Genomic DNA, 21,039 nt, shown 5'->3' with positions numbered 1-21,039 from the left:
ACCACCTCAGACCAGGCGAAGTGCCTCAAAAAATAGTTCAAAATGTTTCCAAGTCCCAAAACCTTTTTCAGGGTGATAGGCTGAAAAAGAGCGTAAATGTTTTTTTGGGGTAACCGGCTTCCCCCCTACGTTTCCTAACATATGGCACATAAACTGGGCTCATGTGTAGGGCAATATAACAACTCTATTTTATTTTATTAAGGTTTCCTGGCCTTGAGTGATGTAATGTATTTGCTGCAACATATACAGTACGTCCATTCAACTTTAACTTGCCACCGTATGCAAATGAGGCAACGCTAGCGCAACTTCGCTTTGCTTGCCACAGTAACGTTAGCCAGCGTTCGGCGCCCTGGACGCAACTTCGGATTTTAGTGAATCAGCATTGTCCTGGCGAATCTACGCCTGGCGAAGTGTTGAGATGTGAGCAAAGCCTTCGCTGACGAATTTTCGGAGGTTAGTAAATTTGCCCCATGGACTCTCATTTTTTAACTGTAGGCAAAGTAGTAACCCATAGCAACCAATCAGTAATTAGCACTATTCATTCAGCTGCAGGTAGAATAATGAAAGATTTGCCATGGGTTGCTGCATTGGGTCAGATCTGCATAATGCTATTAAATACCACTGTCTCAGGATGGAAGAGCAGATAATCACTCAGTGTCTGATTTGATGGCCAAGTAATTGGTTATGGTGTAACTTGTCCACCCCCTGGCTATATGGAGCCATAAGAATTACAGCAGATACTGTATGAATAGATGAACGATGTCTTTCCTTTCTACCTGAGGCCTTGGTAGGATTACAGTAAAGTCAATGCATTTTCAACTGATCAGGACCCTCTATAGCCTATTACAGCCTCCTGCCTGGCTATAGTATCCATAGATTGCTTTGTATGACATGATCATCACATAAACATGCAGTAAATAATCTTTAATGGCCCGCTGCATAGAAAGAGTTGGACAGTGCTGTGTTGTAACTGTTTGGCTGGATATGAGTAAACACATGGGTTATTCCTGTTCTGCACTAAACTGGAGTGCTGTTGGTTTTTTTTGCATAGAAGTTGAGGTGGGGGAGCCTTAGCTTTGGGTTATATCAATTCTGAGAGGCCAGGTGTGCACAGGGCCGCCATCAGGGTGGCACAGGGGGTACAAGTGTATCGGGCCCAGGCCTGAAGGGGGCCCGGCAGTGCTGAACTTTTCAAAAGAGCCAGGCCCCCCCTTGACAGCACCCAGTAGTGTCACTAGAGGGGGGCGGGCTCTGGTGCGTGATGCGCAGCCGGGCCCCGTCCCCCTCCGTTCGGCCACTTTTGGAGGCATTTGACAGTGGCGGGTGAGCTGCCGGGGGCCCTGAGGGGGTGCGGGCCCTGGCCCGCTCGCACCCCCTGCTTCCCCGGTAGTTCCGCCACTGACAGCGCCGAAGCCGTGTCGCCTCCTTCCGAAGTCGTGTTGCCTCCTTCCGAAGTCCCGAACAGCGATATGCGGAAGTGGCGAAAAGCTGAACAGCCGAAAGTCCCGAAGCGCCGAAAAAATTCGAAGTCACGAAAACAGCCGAAATTTAAGTCCTGAAGCGGCGACGAGACCTGAAGTCACGGAAACAGCCAAAATTGAAGTCCTGAAGCGGCAAAAAGACCCAAAGTCACAAAAACAGCCGAAATTGAAGTCTTGAAGCGCCAACGAGACCTGAAGTCACAAAAAAAGCCGAAATTGAAGTCCTGAAGTGGCGAAGAAACCCGAAGTCATGAAAACAGCCGAAATTTAAGTCTTAAAGCGGCGACGAGACCCGAAGTCACAAAAGGAGGTACTGAACTCCAATGTGTGATTTTTCATTTTTTTTAATCCCCTGGCCACCAGTGTATTATTTTAATACTCTATAGGCCCCTGCCACCAATGTTTTTTTAAAAAATATTCTTTGAGGCCCCAATTTTTTTTAACTTGTAAGGGGGGCCCTGGCGCCAATGTTTTTTTAAAAAATATTCTTAGGGCACCAATTTTTTTAACTTGTAAGGGGGGCCCTGGCACCAATGCTTTTTTTTAAAAAAACTTTTATGGGGGGCCCTAGCACCAATGTTTTTTTTTAACTTATAGGTGGGTCCTGGTCCCCAATAGCTTTTATAACTAGTGTGTGGGGGGTTATCTTTTTTAGTGCTGATGTCTGTGTGTTCTTTTAACTGTGATGTGGAGTGGGCGGGATCTGGGACGGGGCTTGGGGGCCAGGGTGGGTGGGTCTTTGGCCAGGATGGGCAGGCCCCCCAAAATTTTGTTGTACGGGGCCCCGTGATTTCTAATAGCTGCCCTGGGTGTGCATGTGCGTTTACTTTGGATTTACAGTGCTGTCTTAGCACATTCAGTAGGTTTGAGAAACAATGACCATTAAAAATATATGTGGCCCTACACTGCTTAAGCCAAATGTACTTTGCACTGTGCAACTGGTTTAGAGTTCTGTTGGGTTAGATTCCTTTCCTATATCAGCAGAAATAAAGACTTTTTTCATTTGCTTTCCATATTTTACAGTATTTTTTATCATTTTTCAAAAATTTAAGTTTAAATGTTGGCGTCAGGTGTTTCAGTCTGGCAGCTCAGTGATCCAAGAGCAGATTCTGAACTGTTACAATTAGATACATTTAGTGGCTACATTAGTTGATACATTTATCTTTGGAATATAAGCAACAATTCTATCAATTCTAACAGCTGCCATTAATGAAACGCAGAGATTCTGCTCAGCAGGGACAAAGATAACAAATGTATCAACTAAATGTATCAATTTAGAACTGCTACAGAGTCGGCGACCTCCCTTTCCCAGAGCTGCTTTTGAAGGTGAAAAATTAAATGTTACAATTAAATATTAGAAAAACAGTCACAAATAGAAAGTAATTAGAAAATGACTTTATTTATGGTGAACTATCTGAAACCAACTCAACTGGAAAAAGTGTTTGAACAACCCCTTTAATGAAGACATAAAAGAATAAAGCATTGTCCCTATTTGTGCCTTTTATACACCCACTGAGATTGCAAGCTCTATAGGACAAGGGTCATATTCCTCCTATGCATGTTAGACCATTTGCAACTGGTGCACTCGGCAAATTAATCTCCAATGCCTGTGAGCTGGTTTGAGGAAAATAGTATTATATTAACAAAAAAGAAACCGCAACAAACAGGACTTTATATAGTGTCAAAGAATCAAAAATTTATTTTCAACGTTTCGGCTCTAGTTTCGGCTCTAGTGCTCAAGCCGGCTTATTCCTGAAGATGGCTCAAGCACTATAGCCGAAACATTGAAAATAAATTTTTGATTCTTTGACACTATATGAAGTCCTGTTTGGTGCGGTTTCTTTTTTGTTAATATATATATATATATATATATATATATATATATATATATATATATATATATATATATTATATATATATATATATATATATACAGGTATAGGATCCCTTTTCCGGAAATCCGATATCCAAAAATCTCCGAAATACTGAATGTATCCCATAGACTCCATTTTATCCAAATAATCCAAATTTTTAAAAATTATTTCCTAATAATAAAACAGTAGCTTGTACTTTATCCCAACTAAGATATAATTATAATTATTGGAGGCAAAACCAGCCTATTGGGTTTATTTAATGTTTAAATGAATTTCTAGTAGACTAAAGACATGAAGACCCAAATTACTGAAAGATCCATTATCCAGAAAACCCCCGGTCCCGAGCAATCTGGATAACAGGTCCCATACCTGTATATATATATATATATAATACACAAAAGCCATGAATATCTTGTAATTTATATCCTTATAAACGGTGAGTTCTGATGTCATCAGTTATAAACGGTGAGTTCTGATGTCATTTCTGTCACATGACTCACTGAAATTTGTGTATTACTTTATAATAAATAAAGTACCCCCAGTTGCAAAATATCAGGATATTAGAAGTTACCTCGGAGTTCCATGACCTGTATAAAAAAACTCGGCCTTCGGCCTTGTGTTTTTATATGGTCATGAAACTCCTCAGTAACTTATAATATCCTTATATTTTACAAGAGGGGGTACTTTATTCACTATATATATATATATATTTCTGTACATGCATTGAATTGCCACTAGATGGCGACTGAGATGGAGGAATAGCTTTATAGTAATTCTAGTAAATGCTTTAATAATTATTTTTAAATGCAAACTGTGTGCTGGCAATCATTCTCCATTTTGTTTACAGGACATGAACACTCTTTTTGTCCTTTGTGCAAACTGTGTCATAGTCATACCAGTAATACAAAAACAAAGCAAATTAAATTGAGGCTGATATATACTGTATATATATCCTGAAGACGGCCTGAGTAATGGTGCTGATATGTTGAAAAGTTTGTTTTTTCACTGAACAAGTCCTGGAGTGCAGTTTGTTTGCCTATATATATATATATATAGAAAGGTCCCAGTGTGGACCGAAACGTTGGATATGCATGTGTGAATAAAATTCAGCACTTTTTTCACAAAAAACTTGGAGTGCGGGTCCTTTTACTATTTTGTACAAGAACACTTTGACCAACGCACCCACCTCATTAGAAATCCGGTAAGAGTGCGCTCACTCAACAGATTGTATATATATATATATATATATATATATATATATATATATATATATATATATATATATATATGCTTTTTCGCTATTTAATACATAATAAGGCTCATTTATGTCCTCGAGTGCAGTAAGCAAAGTGCAATTTTGCCATGGTTCCTCACAATGCAGCATTTCTCCCCCAGAATTCTGCCATCATTGTGGGTGCAAACGAGTGATGTTCATGATATAATTATGCTGTGCTTACTGAAATTGCATGTGCCATAATTAATGCAACTGCACCTACACTTTATCACAAATTCCTGCAGTCTTGCTAAATATAAATCTATCTGGCATAATTTATGGTTTTAGTGTGCACCCTACAAGCTACTGCTTGGTCCGCAACTGCACCTGTAGATTTACACATATGCACTTATATTAAATGACACCCATTCTTGGAACAGGAGGCTGTTTAGAAATGACTCAAAGTGTGATCAGATATTTTTTTTTATTCTGTAAGAGAACTTGTATACAGAAATCACAGGAGGGAAAGATCAGCACTTCTTTGTACGGCTGTATTATCTTATTTTTCATTGTACTGTAGGATATAATGAATGTAGCAGAGCTCTGACGGCTTTCTTACAGGGCAGCTCAACCCATAGTGGTTTTACAGCGGCCCCTTCTGCCAGGTTGGAACATGGTCACAGTCAAAAAAACACACTCCAAACTGAGAGGACTAAAATATGAAGGGGCGTATTTATCAGAGAGAGATAATACAGCTTGTCACGGTCCACCAGTCAGTAAAATTCCACTGCTCTCAATTTCTGTAGGATTTATAAAGGGTATTGATCAATGGGTGAAAGTGAGAGTTCAACTTTGATAAATAAAATGTAATAGCCCCATCGAAATGAATAGCCAGCGGCGGAATTTCACTCTGGCAGGCTGTGGTGAGCTGTATTCTCTCCGTTTGATAAATGGGCACTGAGAGAAAACATTTTGTGCTTGTCAGCATTGAGCGAGCTGTGGAACACAAACACAAACACAACACAAACATGTTATACTGAGCTGCTGAACTCTGCACCACTTGCATCTGTGCCAGCTAATACTCACATACACACACTGATACTGCCTCGTGATTCATTACTGTTTAACATATCCTGCTGAACCTCCCAGGAGGGGTGTGCCAGGCACTTTCACCTGCATTCTGCATTTAATCCTGCAACCTACAAGCCTTCCACTGCTGGTGCTGCTACAGAACTACATTCCCAGTGTCCCTCCAGATGAACATAAGCAGTAGGGGGTAAGTACGAGGGCTTTAGGTTTTGGTTAGATGTGCATTTCCTTGTTTTCCCGATGCTTACATCCAAAACGATGACCAGAAAATTCTCCCTGCTAGGGGTTAATAAAGGTGGTAAAAGGGGTTGCTCACCTTTAAGTTAAAGGGATCCTGTCATCGGAAAACATGTTTTTTTCAAAACGCATCAGTTAATAGTGCTACTCCATCAGACTTCTGCACTGAAATCCATTTCTCAAAAGAGCAAACAGATTTTTTTATATTCGATTTTGAAATCTGACATGGGGCTAGATATTTTGTCAATTTCCCAGCTGCCCCTGGTCATGTGACTTGTGCCTGCACTTTAGGAGAGAAATGCTTTTTGGCAGGCTGCTGTTTTTCCTTCTCAATGTAACTGAATGTGTCTCAGTGGTACATGGGTTTTACTATTGAGTGTTGTTCTTAGATCTACCAGGCAGCCGTTATCTTGTGTTAGGGAGCTGCTATCTGGTTACCTTCCCATTGTTCTTTTGTTTGGCTGCTGGGGGGGGGGAAGGGAGGGGGTGGATATCACTCCAACTTGCAGTACAGCAGTAAAGAGTGATTGAAGTTTATCAGAGCACAAGTCACATGGGAAATTGACAATATGTCTAGCCCAATGTCAGATTTCAAAATTGAATATAAAAAATCTGTTTGCTCTTTTGAGAAATGGATTTCAGCGCAAAATTCTGCTGGAGCAGCACTATTAACTGATTCATTTTGAAAAAAATGTTTTTTTCCCATGACAGTATCCATTTAACTTTTAGTATGTTATAGAATGGCCTATTCTAATCAACCTTTTAATTGGTCATCATTTGTTTTTTCTAGTTTTTAAATTATTTGACTTTTTATGATCCTTTCCAGCTTTTAAATGGGGGTCACTGACCCTATCTAAAAAAACAAATGCACTGTAAGGCTAATAATTTATAGTTATTGTTTTTATTACATACCTTTCTGTTCAGGCCACCACTATTCGTATGCCAGTCTCTCGTAAAAATCAATGCATGGTTACTAGGGTAATTTGGACCCTAGCAATGGGATTGCTGAAATTACAAACTGGAGAGCTGCTGAATAAAAAGCTCAATAATTCAAAAACCACAGATAATAAAAAAAAAAAAAACAGTTGCAAATTGTCTCAGAATATCACTCTTAACACCATACTAAAAGTTAACTGAAAGGTGAACAACCCCTTTAAATTATCCCGAAATATTCATATTGGTTTAATAAAGATTTTTTTAAACAGCTTTGAAATCTTGACATATTCTGAATTTTACTTCTATTTTGCAGGGCTTTCTTTTTCCTTTCCTCAAGGTAAGAATGTAAGGGCAGAGACACACATGAAGATTTGGGGAGATTTAGTCGCCCGGCGACTAATTGCCTCTTCAGGCAACTAATCTCCCCGAACTGGCTTCCTGATGGCTAGAATCTAAATCGTCAGTGGGGTGGCACTCGGATTGCTTCGTTTTCCGAAGTCGCCCAAAGTTGCCTCAGGGCAGAGACACACGTGGAAATTCGGGGACATTAGTCGCCCGGCGACAAAACGCCTCTTCCTCGGGCGACTAATCTCCCTGAACTGCCTTCCTGATGGCTAGAATCAAAATCACAGGCGGGGAGGCACTCAGAGCTCTTCGTTTTCCAAAGTCGCCCGAAGTTGCCTCAGGGCAGAGACACACGTGGAGATTCGGGGAGATTAGTCGCCAGCCGACAAATCACCTCTTCTTCGGGCGACTAATCTCCATGAACTGCCTTTCCACCGGTTAGAAACTAAATCGCCGGCAGGATGGCACATGGAGCACTTCGTTTTCTGAAGTTGCCTCAGGGCAGAGACATACATGGAGATTCGGGGAGATTAGTCGCTCAGCGACTTCTTCGGACGACTAATCTCCCCGAACTGCCTTCCCGCCGGCTAGAATCTAAATCACCGGTGGGATGGCACTCGGAGTGCTTTGTTTTCCGAGGTCGCCCGAAGTTGCCTCACGAGGAAACTTCGGAAAACTAAATACTTCAAGTGCCACCCAGCCGGCGATTTACATTCTAGCCGGCAGGAAGGCATTGTGGGGAGATAAGATGCCCGAAGAAGAGGTGATTTGTTGCCGGGCGACTAAACTCCCCGAATCTCCACTTGTGTCTCTGCCCTCGCGAGGAAACTTCGGGGGACTTTGCAAAACTAAGTGCTCTGAGTGCCATCCCATCTGCAATTTAGATTCTAGCTGGCGGGAAGGCAGTTCGGGGAGATTAGTCCCTCGAAGAAGAGGTGATATGTCGCTGGGCAACTAATCTCCCCGAATCTCTATGTGTGTCTAAACCCTAAATGTATTGTTTCTAAAAGTACCATTCACCATGAGTTGGATTATTGGGGCAAAGAATAAAAGATATGTGTGTAGTGGTATATACGTGTAAATGGGTTACAGACAGAGACCAACCCTAAAGAGTGTGACAGCCCAATCCTAACCTAAACCCTAAGCACCTTCAGTACTGAATGAGACATTTGTTTGCAAATTCCTGTGTTGTGTAGGGCCTGAGCCAGGCAGTGGCTATATGAGGAATATATGAGGATTGTTAATACGTTAAACACTGAGCTGTGTGTGAAGTTGAACATACAAGGGGTTCCTGTGCAGGACACAGCCCCCAGACTCAGCAGCATGTTCCAAGAAACTTTTATTCGGTCTGAGAACTTTATAATACGATAACGTCGCTTTTACATAAGTTCCCCACACGAGCAGCTCTCCTGCCCTCTCACCCGAACAACTTTATAGTGGGCGTGGTCATGGGCGGGCTCTCACGGAGCAGTGGGGCGTAACCTTCTCCTCACATTCCCCGCCCATCTAGTTCCTGTGTACTTCCTGTCACCTCGCAGGTATTGTTTTGTTTTACATGGTTGGGGGGGTAAATGTAATTGTCCCAGGCTGTTACGCGCCATTCAACCGGGGACTGACGCCACCAACACATTCCGCCGGATGGGGGTGGGGGCGACGGCTCGGTTATAAGCAGCAGGGAGGTTGCGGGTCATTCGTGGGTCCTCCTCCCCCTCTCGTACTTTAACATTACTGTAAGGAGGGTTTGGGCATATTTAGGGGATGGGAAGCGCAATACGGGAAGAGTTTATAACTTCGGGCTCTGTACCCTTGTGTGTCACTATCATACTCACCCCAGGGGTACGTGTGTCCCGTGCTCCCCTCTGCTTTATTCACATGGACTGTCCCTTCTCTCTCTCTCACACCCATCACTGGCATTGATCTAGTATGTCAGGCTGTCACTGTACCCACGGGATCTCTTTTTTTTTCAAATGGGGGTCACTGACCCCATCTAAAAAAACAAATTCTCTGTTAGGATACAAATTAGTGGATTGCGGGCCGAGAATTTCTCCACCCTAGCCCGGCACTGCCCGTTGCTGCCCCTCTATTTATAGACCCGTGCCTGACCCGCAGTGACACCACAAAAGGGGCAGGCGCAAGTCTATAAATTTTGGCACCAGAAGTGCTAGGTCGCGCCCCGGTAGAGCAGGAGAAGAGCTCGTCCCGGATCCACAGATTTTATGCAATAGTCAGCCTGACCCGCGTGTAAACACGAACGTCCCGCGGGTAAACACGAACGTCCCGCGGGTAAACACGAACGTCCCTCGGGTAAACACGAACGTCCCTCGGGTAAACACGAACGTCCCTCGGGTAAACACGAACGTCCCGCGGGTAAACACGAACGTCCCGCGGGTAAACACGAACGTCCCGCGGGTAAACACGAACGTCCCGCGGGTAAACACGAACGTCCCGCGTGTAAACACAAACGTCCCTCGGGGTAACACAAACATTCCGCGGGCAAACACGAAGGTCCCTCGGGTAAACAGGAACGTCCCACGGATTTCGCCCCTACCTGCACATCGCTACTACAAATGTATTGTTATTGCTACATTTTATTTGTCATCTTTCTATTCAGACCCTCTCCTATTCATATTCCAGTCTCTTAATCAAATCAATGCATGGTTGCTAGGGGAATTTGGACCCTAGCAACCCGACTGCTGAAATTGCCAACTTGGAGAGCTGCTGAATAAAAAGCCAAATAACTCAAAAACCACAAATAATAACAAATGAAAACCAATTGCAAATTGTCTCAGAATATCATACTTAAATTTCGTTTAAAAGTGAACAACCCCTTTAATGAAACTCGGGGATTCAGCTCAGCAAAATCCCGAAAATAACGAATGTATCACCTAAACATATCAATTTAGATGACCCCCCGCCTCCCAGAGCTGCTTTAGAAGGTGAAGATGAAACTTTACACTGATATTAAAAAATCTATCACAAATAGAAAATGTAGTGGTTTCCCAAACACATTAGGCCCCTATTCTTAAAGGAAAACTATACCCCCCCAAACAATGTAGGTCTCTATAAAAAGATTGCATAAAACAACTCATGTGTAAAACCCTGCTTCATGTAAATAAACCATTTTCATAATAATATACGTTTCTAGTTGTATGTGCCATTGGGTAATCATAAATAGAAAATTGCCATTTTAAAAAATAAGGGCTGTCCCCTGGGATCGTAGGATTCACTGTACTCACAAACATACCAACAAACCATACATGTTAGGTCACATGAGCCAATTAACAGACAGAGTTGTGTCTTTTGCTTCCACACTTCTTCCTGTTACAGTTAGAGCTGCAGTATTTCTGGTCAGGTGATCTCTGAGGCAGCACACAGACCATCACAAAATGGTGGCTCAAGGCAAGAGATGTAAAAGGGCAAGATTTACTTAAATATATATACCAGTTTGGTAAGATTCTTTAATATGCCACTTAATATGATATGAACTATCTGTTGCTTAAGTGTTCATTTTGGGGGTATAGTTTTCCTTTAAGTCTTCTTTTGTTTTTTTTTTCAAATTCATTTTTGCTTTTGACTCCTTGGGAAATTGGACTACAATTTTCTTTTTTCAATTACAGGCTAATGTACACTGACTTGTGGCAAATACATCACTATTCATTTTGCAGCCATTTGAGAGACAATTCATTGGATGGATCTTCACCGCACCACGTATTTCTATGCCAAATGGTTGAAGGGCCAGGTCACACGTGCCATTTTTATGTTGCGTTTTTAAAAACGCACGGTCGAGCGTAATACACCAATGAAACCACACACGAATGATAATATGCAGTTTTCAGCCTGTAGTTTTCTTTTCCCAACATGCATTTCTGTTTTTTCTCATTCCCCACCATTCCACAAATTTTAGTAAAGTTTTGCGGAAAAAAAAGCCAAGTGAAAAACAATTTACGTGCAGAATGTAGCCGTACTGCTTGTCAATACGAAACGTAATTACGTCACCAGCATACAACGCTGTATATACGTATATGCGACATCCATCTTGCGAGAGTTTGGCCGCCATGTTGAAAATACACAGCATCATTCAGCAAAGTGTATTTCCAAACCTGCGGATCCTATAGAGTTCAATGATATGGTGTTTCCTAGGCGTATTGGCGCTTCTGTTAAAAAACGCAAATACTGGCATCTTGTGGCAGATTTCAGCTCGCAATTGCTCGGTGGGAATTGCTATAGTGTGTATTCCATTGTTTTCAATAGGGCTTCATTTTGTGCATTTTTACATTTGGCTGTACCTTTTAAAAACGCGATGTGAAAACGCCATGTGTGACCTTGCTCTAACAGGCTAAATGCCTCCGGCTTCTGAAAAGCAGCAGTGAGCTCTTTGGATGATATTATCCTATTATAATCTGTCCCCCAAACATATACCCCATTGTATAGTGCAGTACGTCTGATTTATTACATGTAGTGGGCTGATTTCACACACAACTTGTTCAAGGGCCAAAATAAATGAAAATGATGATGATATACAGTGAAGTCTATGGAGCAGACAAAGTCAATTTTGAGCAGGCTGTGGGGGGGTCTCAGAAAAATTCTTTGGAGGGCCAAATCCGTGCACCTTCAGTTAGACAGTCATGGAATATTCAGCCCACTATAGGAAACACTTGGACAGCACTAGTATGATGTGTCAATGGTGCATTGTTGAACTAACAAATCAGCAATTCGCAAATGAAACTGACATGCTACCTACATATGAATACCAGTAAGGGCAGAGACAGACGAGAAGATTGGCGAGATTTAGATGCCTGACAACAAATTGCATCTTCTTCGGCTGACTAATCTCCCCGAACTGCCTCCCCGCCGGCTAGAATCTAAATCGCCGGCGGGATGGCACTTGGAGAGATTCATTTTCCGAAGTCGCCTTGGAAATTCTAGCCGGCGGGGAGGCAATTCAGGGACATTAGTCGCATGAAGAAGAGGTAACTGGTCGCCCGGCGACTAATCTCACTGAATCTTCTCATCTGTCTCGGCCCTAACAAGACACCAGTAAGTGGTACAGCAGCCATTGAGATCACTACTCACTGCCTATGTTTTCAGGTCTGGCCCCATAGAAATAAATTGAATTGGAAAGGCAGCTGCAGCAGGAAAAACCTTTGTACTTTTGCTTATCTGATGCTGATTTCACCACCTGGATGGAGAGCTGAGTTCTGTAAATGTTTCATTAGCATTTATTATCTGATTTCTGTGCTGGAGCGGCGGCAGCCTGATTCATCCAGTGTGCAATGAGAAAATTCATTAGGTGGGTTAAAAGTCCAAAGCTACCTGTGTGTGGCAGACTTAATAGGTTAATGGCTGGTTACTTATATTCTCATTATACACTGACTACTTATTGTACCTAAGCTCGTTTAAAGAAGAGTCTCTGGAACAGGTAAAGAGAGCTGCCAGTTCCTCATCACTGCTCTCAGATGTACGAGATACTTATTAGAGAGACAATATTAAATATGTATAAGTCTCATTGAGTCTGTACTGCTGCTCATGTTTGTGTAAGCATTTCTTTGCAATGGTTTCTCTTCATTACTGCTGTCTAAAGTAATTATTGTATCTCTGTTCATATTAGTTACTGTGCACGTCTTTGCTCATTGTGTTATTCTTGTTTCCTGCAGATGACTAGCGCTTAGTAATCATGGAGAATCATGTCTTTGAGTCGTCAGAGGAGCGAACATTTCAGTATCAGGATTCCCTTCCTCCCCTCCCAGTGCCCCCACTTGAAGAGTCTTTGTCTAAATACTGTGATGCTGGTATGTAATAGTCACCAGCCTCGATGGACACAGGGATATTTTTGTTTCTTACACATAGATAGTAAAGCTGAATCCCAGGTCCTCTGTTCCATACAAGGCTGTGCAGAAGGATTATTAAGCTGTATGGAGTTTATGATTTTTAGATGTTCAGGCTGGAATGAAGTGGGAACACTGGCCTTTTGTTATGGCAGCTCTATAATGTATAATAATGCTTTTTGTTCTCTTACAAGACAATGCCAAGATTGTATTCACATTGTTTAGAATGGGACCAATAATGTGTTTCCATTAGATAGTATAGAGCAATGGGGTATTTGCTTTTTCTTGAAAATGTTGTACTTTCATGTTTTAGTTTTTGTTATAAATTGCAAAGCTATTTTAATTTACTCTGGATTAAAATCTGCCAGAAAAACACATTTACAGTGAATTATGGAGCCAAATGGATTCAAATGAATGGACTGTAATGCCCTCCAAAATCTCTTATTTGGAAACAGCTTGCTAATCGGATGTAATCAGCAAGCTGTTCATATTTCAACCATTATATTTTTTGCATGCAAAATTTGAATTATTCCTTTCCTGCCTTCAGTAAAACCATTTTTAAACCAAGAGGGATATGAGAGAACCTACAAAATAGTAAAAGCTTTTGAGAATGGAGTTGGCAAAGAACTGCACCAGAAACTATTGCAAAGGGCAAGATTTAAAAAGAACTGGGTGAGTAATTTATTTTATTTTCTTACTATGTATACACTGCACATGTATAAGTCAGTAGTCTGATGGTTTTCTGTCACTACATATAGGGTGTCAGGGGAGCATACCAATGGTAATCTGTGTTAGACATAGTCTATGGATGATACATATACAATATATATATTTCAGAGCAGAGACCTTTAAACTCTTGTACATTAATTTACTACTAATTTACTACTACGCTTAACATTCTGTAAGTTATAATTTAACAGTATTATCACAACGTCATGATCTCTGTTTTATATATATATATATATATATATATATATATATATATATATATATATATATATATATATATATATATATACATATCCAAAAAGCGGTCCGCACTCTCAGGTCTTATAAAACACTTATATTTATTTGAAAAGGTTGGCTGACGTTTCGGCCTCCACCGAGGCCTTTCTCAAAGTACAGAAAGATGAAAATGAACATGCTTAAATACAATCCGTGGCGCGAAAAAATCCCTAATTGGACTTGACTACTTAATTACATCATCGCTATGCGCCCAAAAATTAGCATACCCTAACGGATATTTGCTCATTCAGTACTACGTATATACACAACCAGTAAAACTAACCCACCCCCCTGTTAAAAAATCTGTTAGGATCATTAAAAACATACTTGTAACTGTTCCATGGCTAGGATACCATATTGCTATTTAAAATCCATACTAGTGTCATAAATAATGTTACAAAGTAAAAACTTGAGTAAAGATTGTAGGTCTAGCAGGAGTACACATACGTTTATAATACTATATAAATATAAATAGGCATTTGAGTATCGAAACTTAGGCTATGTTCAAACTAGCTTAAAACTAGCTTAAAAGCAGGCGTCCCAAGAGCAGGAAAATATAATAAACAAAAAATATAACAAATAAGTGCTTGCAGTTACTAAAACATATGATAAGGTGCAATAATAAACCGTGAAAAGTGACCAAACATCCCCATATCAATGTATAAGCTACCCTTATTTTATATACGAAAATACTATTAATGGGTAAACAACTTTAGTTGCTAAGGTGGCAAAACCTTAAATAGAAAAAAAGAGACAAAATATTTAAATAAAAAAAGTATATATATAAAAAAAGTAAATATATAAAAAGTAAATATATACAAATATAAAAATATAACTATCCCTCAGTATGTGCATAACCTCAAATAGAATCTAAATTTAAAGTGAAATAGCACATGTTGGTATGGGTCCATCGTCCCACTGTCCTGCTTTTGATGGGCGCCCAAAGGAAGGTCAGAGTCCTTACAGTCCGTGATGCGCATGAAACATGCGTTGTCGCGATGTATGGCTCTGTCGGTGACTCCTCCGGAATGCGGTCAACTAGCACTATCATTGATGGACCAGACATTCTCCGTTGCCCTTAAAACATTGTCCCGCAAAGCACATAACGCCGTAATCAGCCTTGTGTGGCCGCGGCTATCGCCTTAATGCTGTTCCGGCTTCAGTAGGGCGGACAGCCCTAGATCGTCGCACCGCTTTGTCACCCTTATTGGTCCACTGCCCCAGCGTGTAGCGATCCACCTTAGTGCTGTACCGGCATCAATTGGAAGGGTCGTCCTGGATCTGGATCATCTCGCCGCTAAATCGCAGGTACTAGTCTGCTGCCCCGGCATGCCGCGATAACGCCGCAGTGCTGCCATGGCGTGCAGCGACAGCGCCGCAGGAATCAATGTTTCACCGGCATCAACAGCATGGATCGCTCAGCACCATATCATCATACACTCGTTTATTAGCCCCACATCAGGGAGTATGTAGGACCCCCATAAGGCCACGACTCATCGATTCCTCCATAGCCGCCTCCTGTTAGACCCTTAAGACCTCGAAAGGAAGGGGTGTTGCGTCCCTCCAACACAGGGATTCCATCGTCCATCTCATATTTAGCATTTCATAGGTTAAATAGTCCAAATAGTTCAAATAATCACACGGGTGCCAGGTTTAAAGTAGTAAGCATACAAAAACAGCACAGAAACCGGCACTCTCGATAAGGGTTTAAAGTATGCCTGGGTGCAGTGTCCAAGATCAGCATAAATACATATCCAAAAAGCGGTCCGCACTCTCAGGTCTTATAAAACACTTATATTTATTTGAAAAGGTTGGCTGACGTTTCGGCCTCCACAAGGCCGAAACGTCAGCCAACCTTTTCAAATAAATATAAGTTTTGTTTTGAATATATAGAGAATCAATGTTAAAGTAGAGACTTCTTATTCTTATTCTTATTCTTATTCTTATAAAGTCTTATTAGTGAATAATGCTCTTATTAAACATCAAATAACTAGTGATTAACCAGAAGGGATGATTTTGTTACTACCCACACTTTGAATCACGAAAGCTCTGGTTGTATATTATACTTATGTGAAAATAATGTGTAATGTTATATGAATTCATTAGGGTTCATGTATGGGCAGTTGCGATCCCCGCAATTTTCCATCAGTCAGTTGCGCATTAAAACTGCTGCACTTCTCTACATTTAAGGGTCAGATTTTTTTAAAGGGCAGGGGGGCAATGCCAGCAACTTTAGGGGGCTTTTGGTATGGGGGGTTTAGTTTTGTACTTTTACGGCATAAAACATATGTATGTATGTATGTATAACTTTATTTTTAAAGCAATGTTAAGGAGCCGCAGCACTGTACAGTGCATAAAAGTGCAATATATATATATATATATATATATATATATATCCTTCCAAGTGAGTATCCGCACTCCAAGGCAAATAATTTCAGCAAAGGGAGGGGTGCACGGTAATTATGTATATGCCAATTATTCAGAGACCAGCACTCCCTGTAGTAAAAGCCAATTTCTTTATTGTGTCTGTGCCCGACGTTTCAGTCCCGATTGGGACCTTTTTCAAGGAAAAAGGTCCCAATCGGGACCGAAATGTCGGGCACAGACACAATAAAGAAATTGGCTTTTACTACAGGAAGTGCTGGTCTCTGAATAATTGGTGTATATATATATATATATATATATATATCAATTGAAGATGGACCAGCACTCCGTTTTCTTTATCAAAAGTGTTTATTCAATACACTGTGCATCCAACGTTTCGGCCCGCATTGGGGCCTTTATCAAGGATACATAAGGCCACGACTCATCGATTCCTCCATAGCCGCCTCCTGTTAGACCCTTAAGACCTCGAAAGGAAGGGGTGTTGCGTCCCTCCAACACAGGGATTCCATCGTCCATCTCATATTTAGCATTTCATAGGTTAAATAGTCCAAATAGTTAGCACTCCGTTTTCTTTATCAAAAGTGTTTATTCAATACACTGTGCATCCAACGTTTCGGCCCGCATTGGGGCCTTTATCAAGGATACATAAGGCCACGACTCATCGATTCGTCCATAGCCGCCTCCTGTTAGACCCTTAAGACCTCGAAAGGAAGGGGTGTTGCGTCCCTCCAACACAGGGATTCCATCGTCCATCTCATATTTAGCATTTCATAGGTTAAATAGTCCAAATAGTTCAAATAATCATGTATCCTTGATAAAGGCCCCAATGCGGGCCGAAACGTTGGATGCACAGTGTATTGAATAAACACTTTTGATAAAGAAAACGGAGTGCTGGTCCATCTTCAATTGATACATATCCTTTTGACCGAGCACCCGGCAAGGAACTACAGAGGATAGAGTGCAGGTGTCTCACATTGAATTATATATATATATATATATATATATATATATATATATATATATATATATATATATAAAAGTATACGTGGCGGAAACAAATCACATAATAAATATATACAGAATCATAGGACAAAGAGCTTAAATGCTGTGTGGTAAGAGACATAGTGGGAAGGCGGTTCCTGCCCCGTAGAGCTTACAGTCTAAGTGGATGGGAGGCTAACATACAGGTACAAATTGGAGATAAAAAAAGTGCACAAGGTAAGGCATATTCAGAAGAGACAGGACTATCAACTATGAGCCTCTAATATATATACAAAGAAAATGGCAAAATGATAAAACGCGTAATCCACAGATTATCCGTAAACATGAGGTCCAGATATCAGCCAAGCTTGTGACTGCTTTTAGTTTCTTCTAGTGCTCCTGAATCATTGTCCCATCTTAAAAGTATATGGGGCATCATCACGTTTTGTTCATGCAGTTTGCTTTCCACCTATTGACAGCAGATGGCTAGTAATCATGATGTGATTCTGGTTTACTTCAGAGCAATGTTTCTTTTGCAGTTGGAAGAGTGGTGGCTGACTGCTGCGTATCTGGATGTCCGCATGCCGTCTCAACTAAATGTTAATTTTGGGGGTCCTGCACCTTATCTTGAGCATTACTGGCCACCAGAGAAGGGCACACAGCTACATAGAGCAAGCATTGCTGTGTGGTATACATTGAAATACTGGGATCTTTTAAGGAGGTAAGGGCACAATTAAATATTCCTTGAAGCAATTTCAACTATCTGGATAACTATACACCTCACTTACAAATGGAAGTGGAAAGTGTAGAATTTTGTGTGATTACATGCGACATGTGTATGCACAAAGATATGTTTGCCCATACACACTGCTCGCAAATGCCTTGATCAATTAAGGTGCAGAATACAGGGCTTAGGCATGCCAGGAACCCCTGAAATAAAACCTTCCTTGAGGAGGTGTTGCTCCCAGGACACCTATTGCATGTTGTACCTGTACATCTGACTTTGACCTGATTGCACATACGCATCGGAATTCTGAAAGGGATGCCATTTACAAACACAATAATGGTGCCTTTAACTTGAGCGCGATTGATGAGAAAATACAGTACAGTGAGAGGAAGAGATATTTGCTTTACTTGCCACCTTTAGTTTGTTTGTTTTTTTGTTTGTTTACCATAAACATAAATACATTTCCATACTTTACTTATATCAGGAGTAAACTTCAACATATTTTCTAGACCAGGTCCACCAAACATTGGGGTTGCTACCTGTCTGGATTTCACCTGGACTGCACGGTATTAGGAAGGGCTGTCCAAATTAGGAAATCCAGACAGGACCTTGAAAATAAAAACATGGTGATCAGCCAATCGCAGGTTGCCACGTCATCAATCCCGCCCCTGACATCACAACCCCACCCCCAATATCACCAACCCACGCCCCTTGCCCGTTTTCTAGCCCCAGAAAAGGTAGCAACTCTAATCAAGACCTTGTTATAATAAAAGTTACAGGTCTCATTTATTGACATTGGGCAAAGTTGTACCTGGACAGTAACCCATAGCAACCAATTACTGAATAGCTTTTTCTGTGGGTAAAAGCAAAACGTTGATTGGCTGCCATAGGTTACTGAGAGATATATATATCTATACCAAGGAATAGCTGCACCAAGAAAAATGCCAGGTCATTAAAAAAGTAAGAAAGTGATATACATTATCATTTAAGCAAGGCAGTCACAGGACTTCTGAATATGAAGAAAATATAGATTTATTTGTTTGTAGGTCTCAATGGTCTCTGAGACCAAATGGAAACGAATGGATGCTTATAATATTTTTCTCATGCAGGGAAACACTAAGTGTACATAAAGCTGGAAATTATCCTCTGGATATGTCTCAGTTTCGGAATCTATTCAACACTTGTAAGATCCCAGGAAGAACAAGTGATGTTATAAGTAATCAATTTAAGACTGGTAAGCAGAATTCCACGTGGAACACTTTTCTCTCCTTATCATTTCACCTGAGCTGTATGGCTTGTATACTGTTTCGCTCTCTCTGAAACTGAAACTAGATGGCTGATGCTATATGCTCATGATCTAGCTAGCACGACAGTATTATGAACTGCAAACCACTATGCTGCCTCTGGTTGGATTTACACACAATTAAGATCAGACTTTATATTCAACTGCACATCGTTAATAGATATGTAAGAAATGTTTGCCTGGGGTAAAATTCCTGTAATTAGAGCAACATTGCACTTACTTTTTTGCTGGAAAGGACAGGCTGGATTTGCCTGTGATGTTGAAGTTGCAGCTATAATGAATTTAATTAATAAATACGTGCATAAAGTTGGCCATAGACGTAACAATTACGATCTTTCTTTTCTTTCCAAGAAAGATCGTTCGTTTCAATACACACGTGTAGAGCTGAATCGTCAGATATACAGGTAGAAACAATAGAATTCTACTTGTATCTGACGATTCAGGACTAACAATGGCTGATGTTCAGGTGCCTTCAAAGGTGCCCGATCAAAATTTTCCAGCCATCCCGATCGATGAGCCAACCGATATCCAAGTCTTCCGCCAATATCGGTTGGATCTTTTCCCACCATACACGCACCGTACAAAAATTTGTACGTAAGAAGTGATGTTTAGGGATGTCGCGGACTGTTCGCCCGCGAACTAATTCGCGCGAACATCGACTATTCGCGTTCGGCGAATGTTCGCGAACGTCGCGCGACGTTCGCCAATTTGGGTTCGCCTTAGCTGGCGCTTATTTTTGCCCTCTCACCCCAGACCAGCAGATACATGGCAGCCAATCAGGAAGCTCTCCCTCCTGGACCACCCCCACACCCCCTGGACCACTCCCCTTCCATATATAAACTGAAGCCCTGCAGCGTTTTTTCATTCTGCCTGTGTGTGCTTGGAAGAGCTAGTGTAGGGAGAGAGCTGTTAGTGATTTGAGGGACAGTTGATAGTAACTTTGCTGGCTAGTAATCTACTTGATACTGCTCTGTATTGTAGGGACAGAACTCTGCAGGGATTTGAGGGACATTTTAGGTTAGGTAGCTTTGCTGGCTAGTAATCTACCTTCTACTGCAGTGCTCTGTATGTAGCTGCTGTGGGCAGCTGTCTGTCCTGCTGCTGATCTCTCATCTGCATCTGTTCTTCAAACAACTGCCACCTAGCTGTCTAAATATCAATAATAATACCGTCTCCAGAAACACCACCCGAGTGACGTTTTTCAAGCAGCAATAATATATTCCGTATCCAACGGCTGTAGTGTATACGTTGCCCTTGCAGGCATTATTTGCCCAGTCTTTAACCAAGTGCCACCTAGCTGTGTGAGCTTTTTCACATTCCGTGTCCAGAAACATCACCTGAGTGACGTAGTGTGATTTCTGCCCTTTACAGCACAAAACGCAGCGCTGTGTCAACAATGGATTTTTCAGATACATTTTTGCCCTTGATCCCCCTCTGGCATGCCACTGTCCAGGTCGTTGCACCCTTTAAACAACTTTAAAATCATTTTTCTGGCCAGAAATGTCTTTTCTAGCTTTTAAAATTCGCCTTCCCATTGAAGTCTATGGGGTTCGCGACGTTCGCGAACTATTCGCATGTTTTGTCGCAAGTTCGCGAATATGTTCGCGAACATTTTTTCCGCCGTTCGCTACATCCCTA

The 21,039-nt window shown here is 41.3% G+C and overlaps 1 protein-coding gene across 5 annotated transcripts in view; it reads left to right on the top strand.

Annotated features, from left to right (window-relative positions):
- Positions 1 to 5,737: 5,737 nt before the first annotated feature.
- Positions 5,738 to 21,039, top strand: part of crot.S (carnitine O-octanoyltransferase S homeolog) — a 32,893-nt gene continuing 17,591 nt past the window's right edge. The window contains exons 1-6 of one of the 5 annotated variants that reach the window (XM_041567448.1): positions 5,751 to 5,844; positions 7,144 to 7,167; positions 12,830 to 12,964; positions 13,548 to 13,672; positions 17,911 to 18,092; positions 19,208 to 19,332. In XM_041567448.1, coding sequence (XP_041423382.1) covers positions 12,850 to 12,964; positions 13,548 to 13,672; positions 17,911 to 18,092; positions 19,208 to 19,332 — 547 coding nt within the window. In that variant the 5' untranslated portion in view covers positions 5,751 to 5,844; positions 7,144 to 7,167; positions 12,830 to 12,849. Of the gene's footprint in view, positions 5,845 to 7,143; positions 7,168 to 8,596; positions 8,714 to 12,131; positions 12,466 to 12,509; positions 12,595 to 12,829; positions 12,965 to 13,547; positions 13,673 to 17,910; positions 18,093 to 19,207; positions 19,333 to 21,039 lie in introns of those variants that run through there. The other 4 variants (XM_041567447.1, XM_041567450.1, XM_041567451.1 and 1 more) reach the window with 4 other exon arrangements.

This window comes from Xenopus laevis, chromosome 6S, assembly GCF_017654675.1.
Source record: "Xenopus laevis strain J_2021 chromosome 6S, Xenopus_laevis_v10.1, whole genome shotgun sequence".
Lineage (NCBI taxonomy): Eukaryota > Metazoa > Chordata > Amphibia > Anura > Pipidae > Xenopus > Xenopus laevis.
This window is presented reverse-complemented; position numbering and strand designations above follow the sequence as displayed.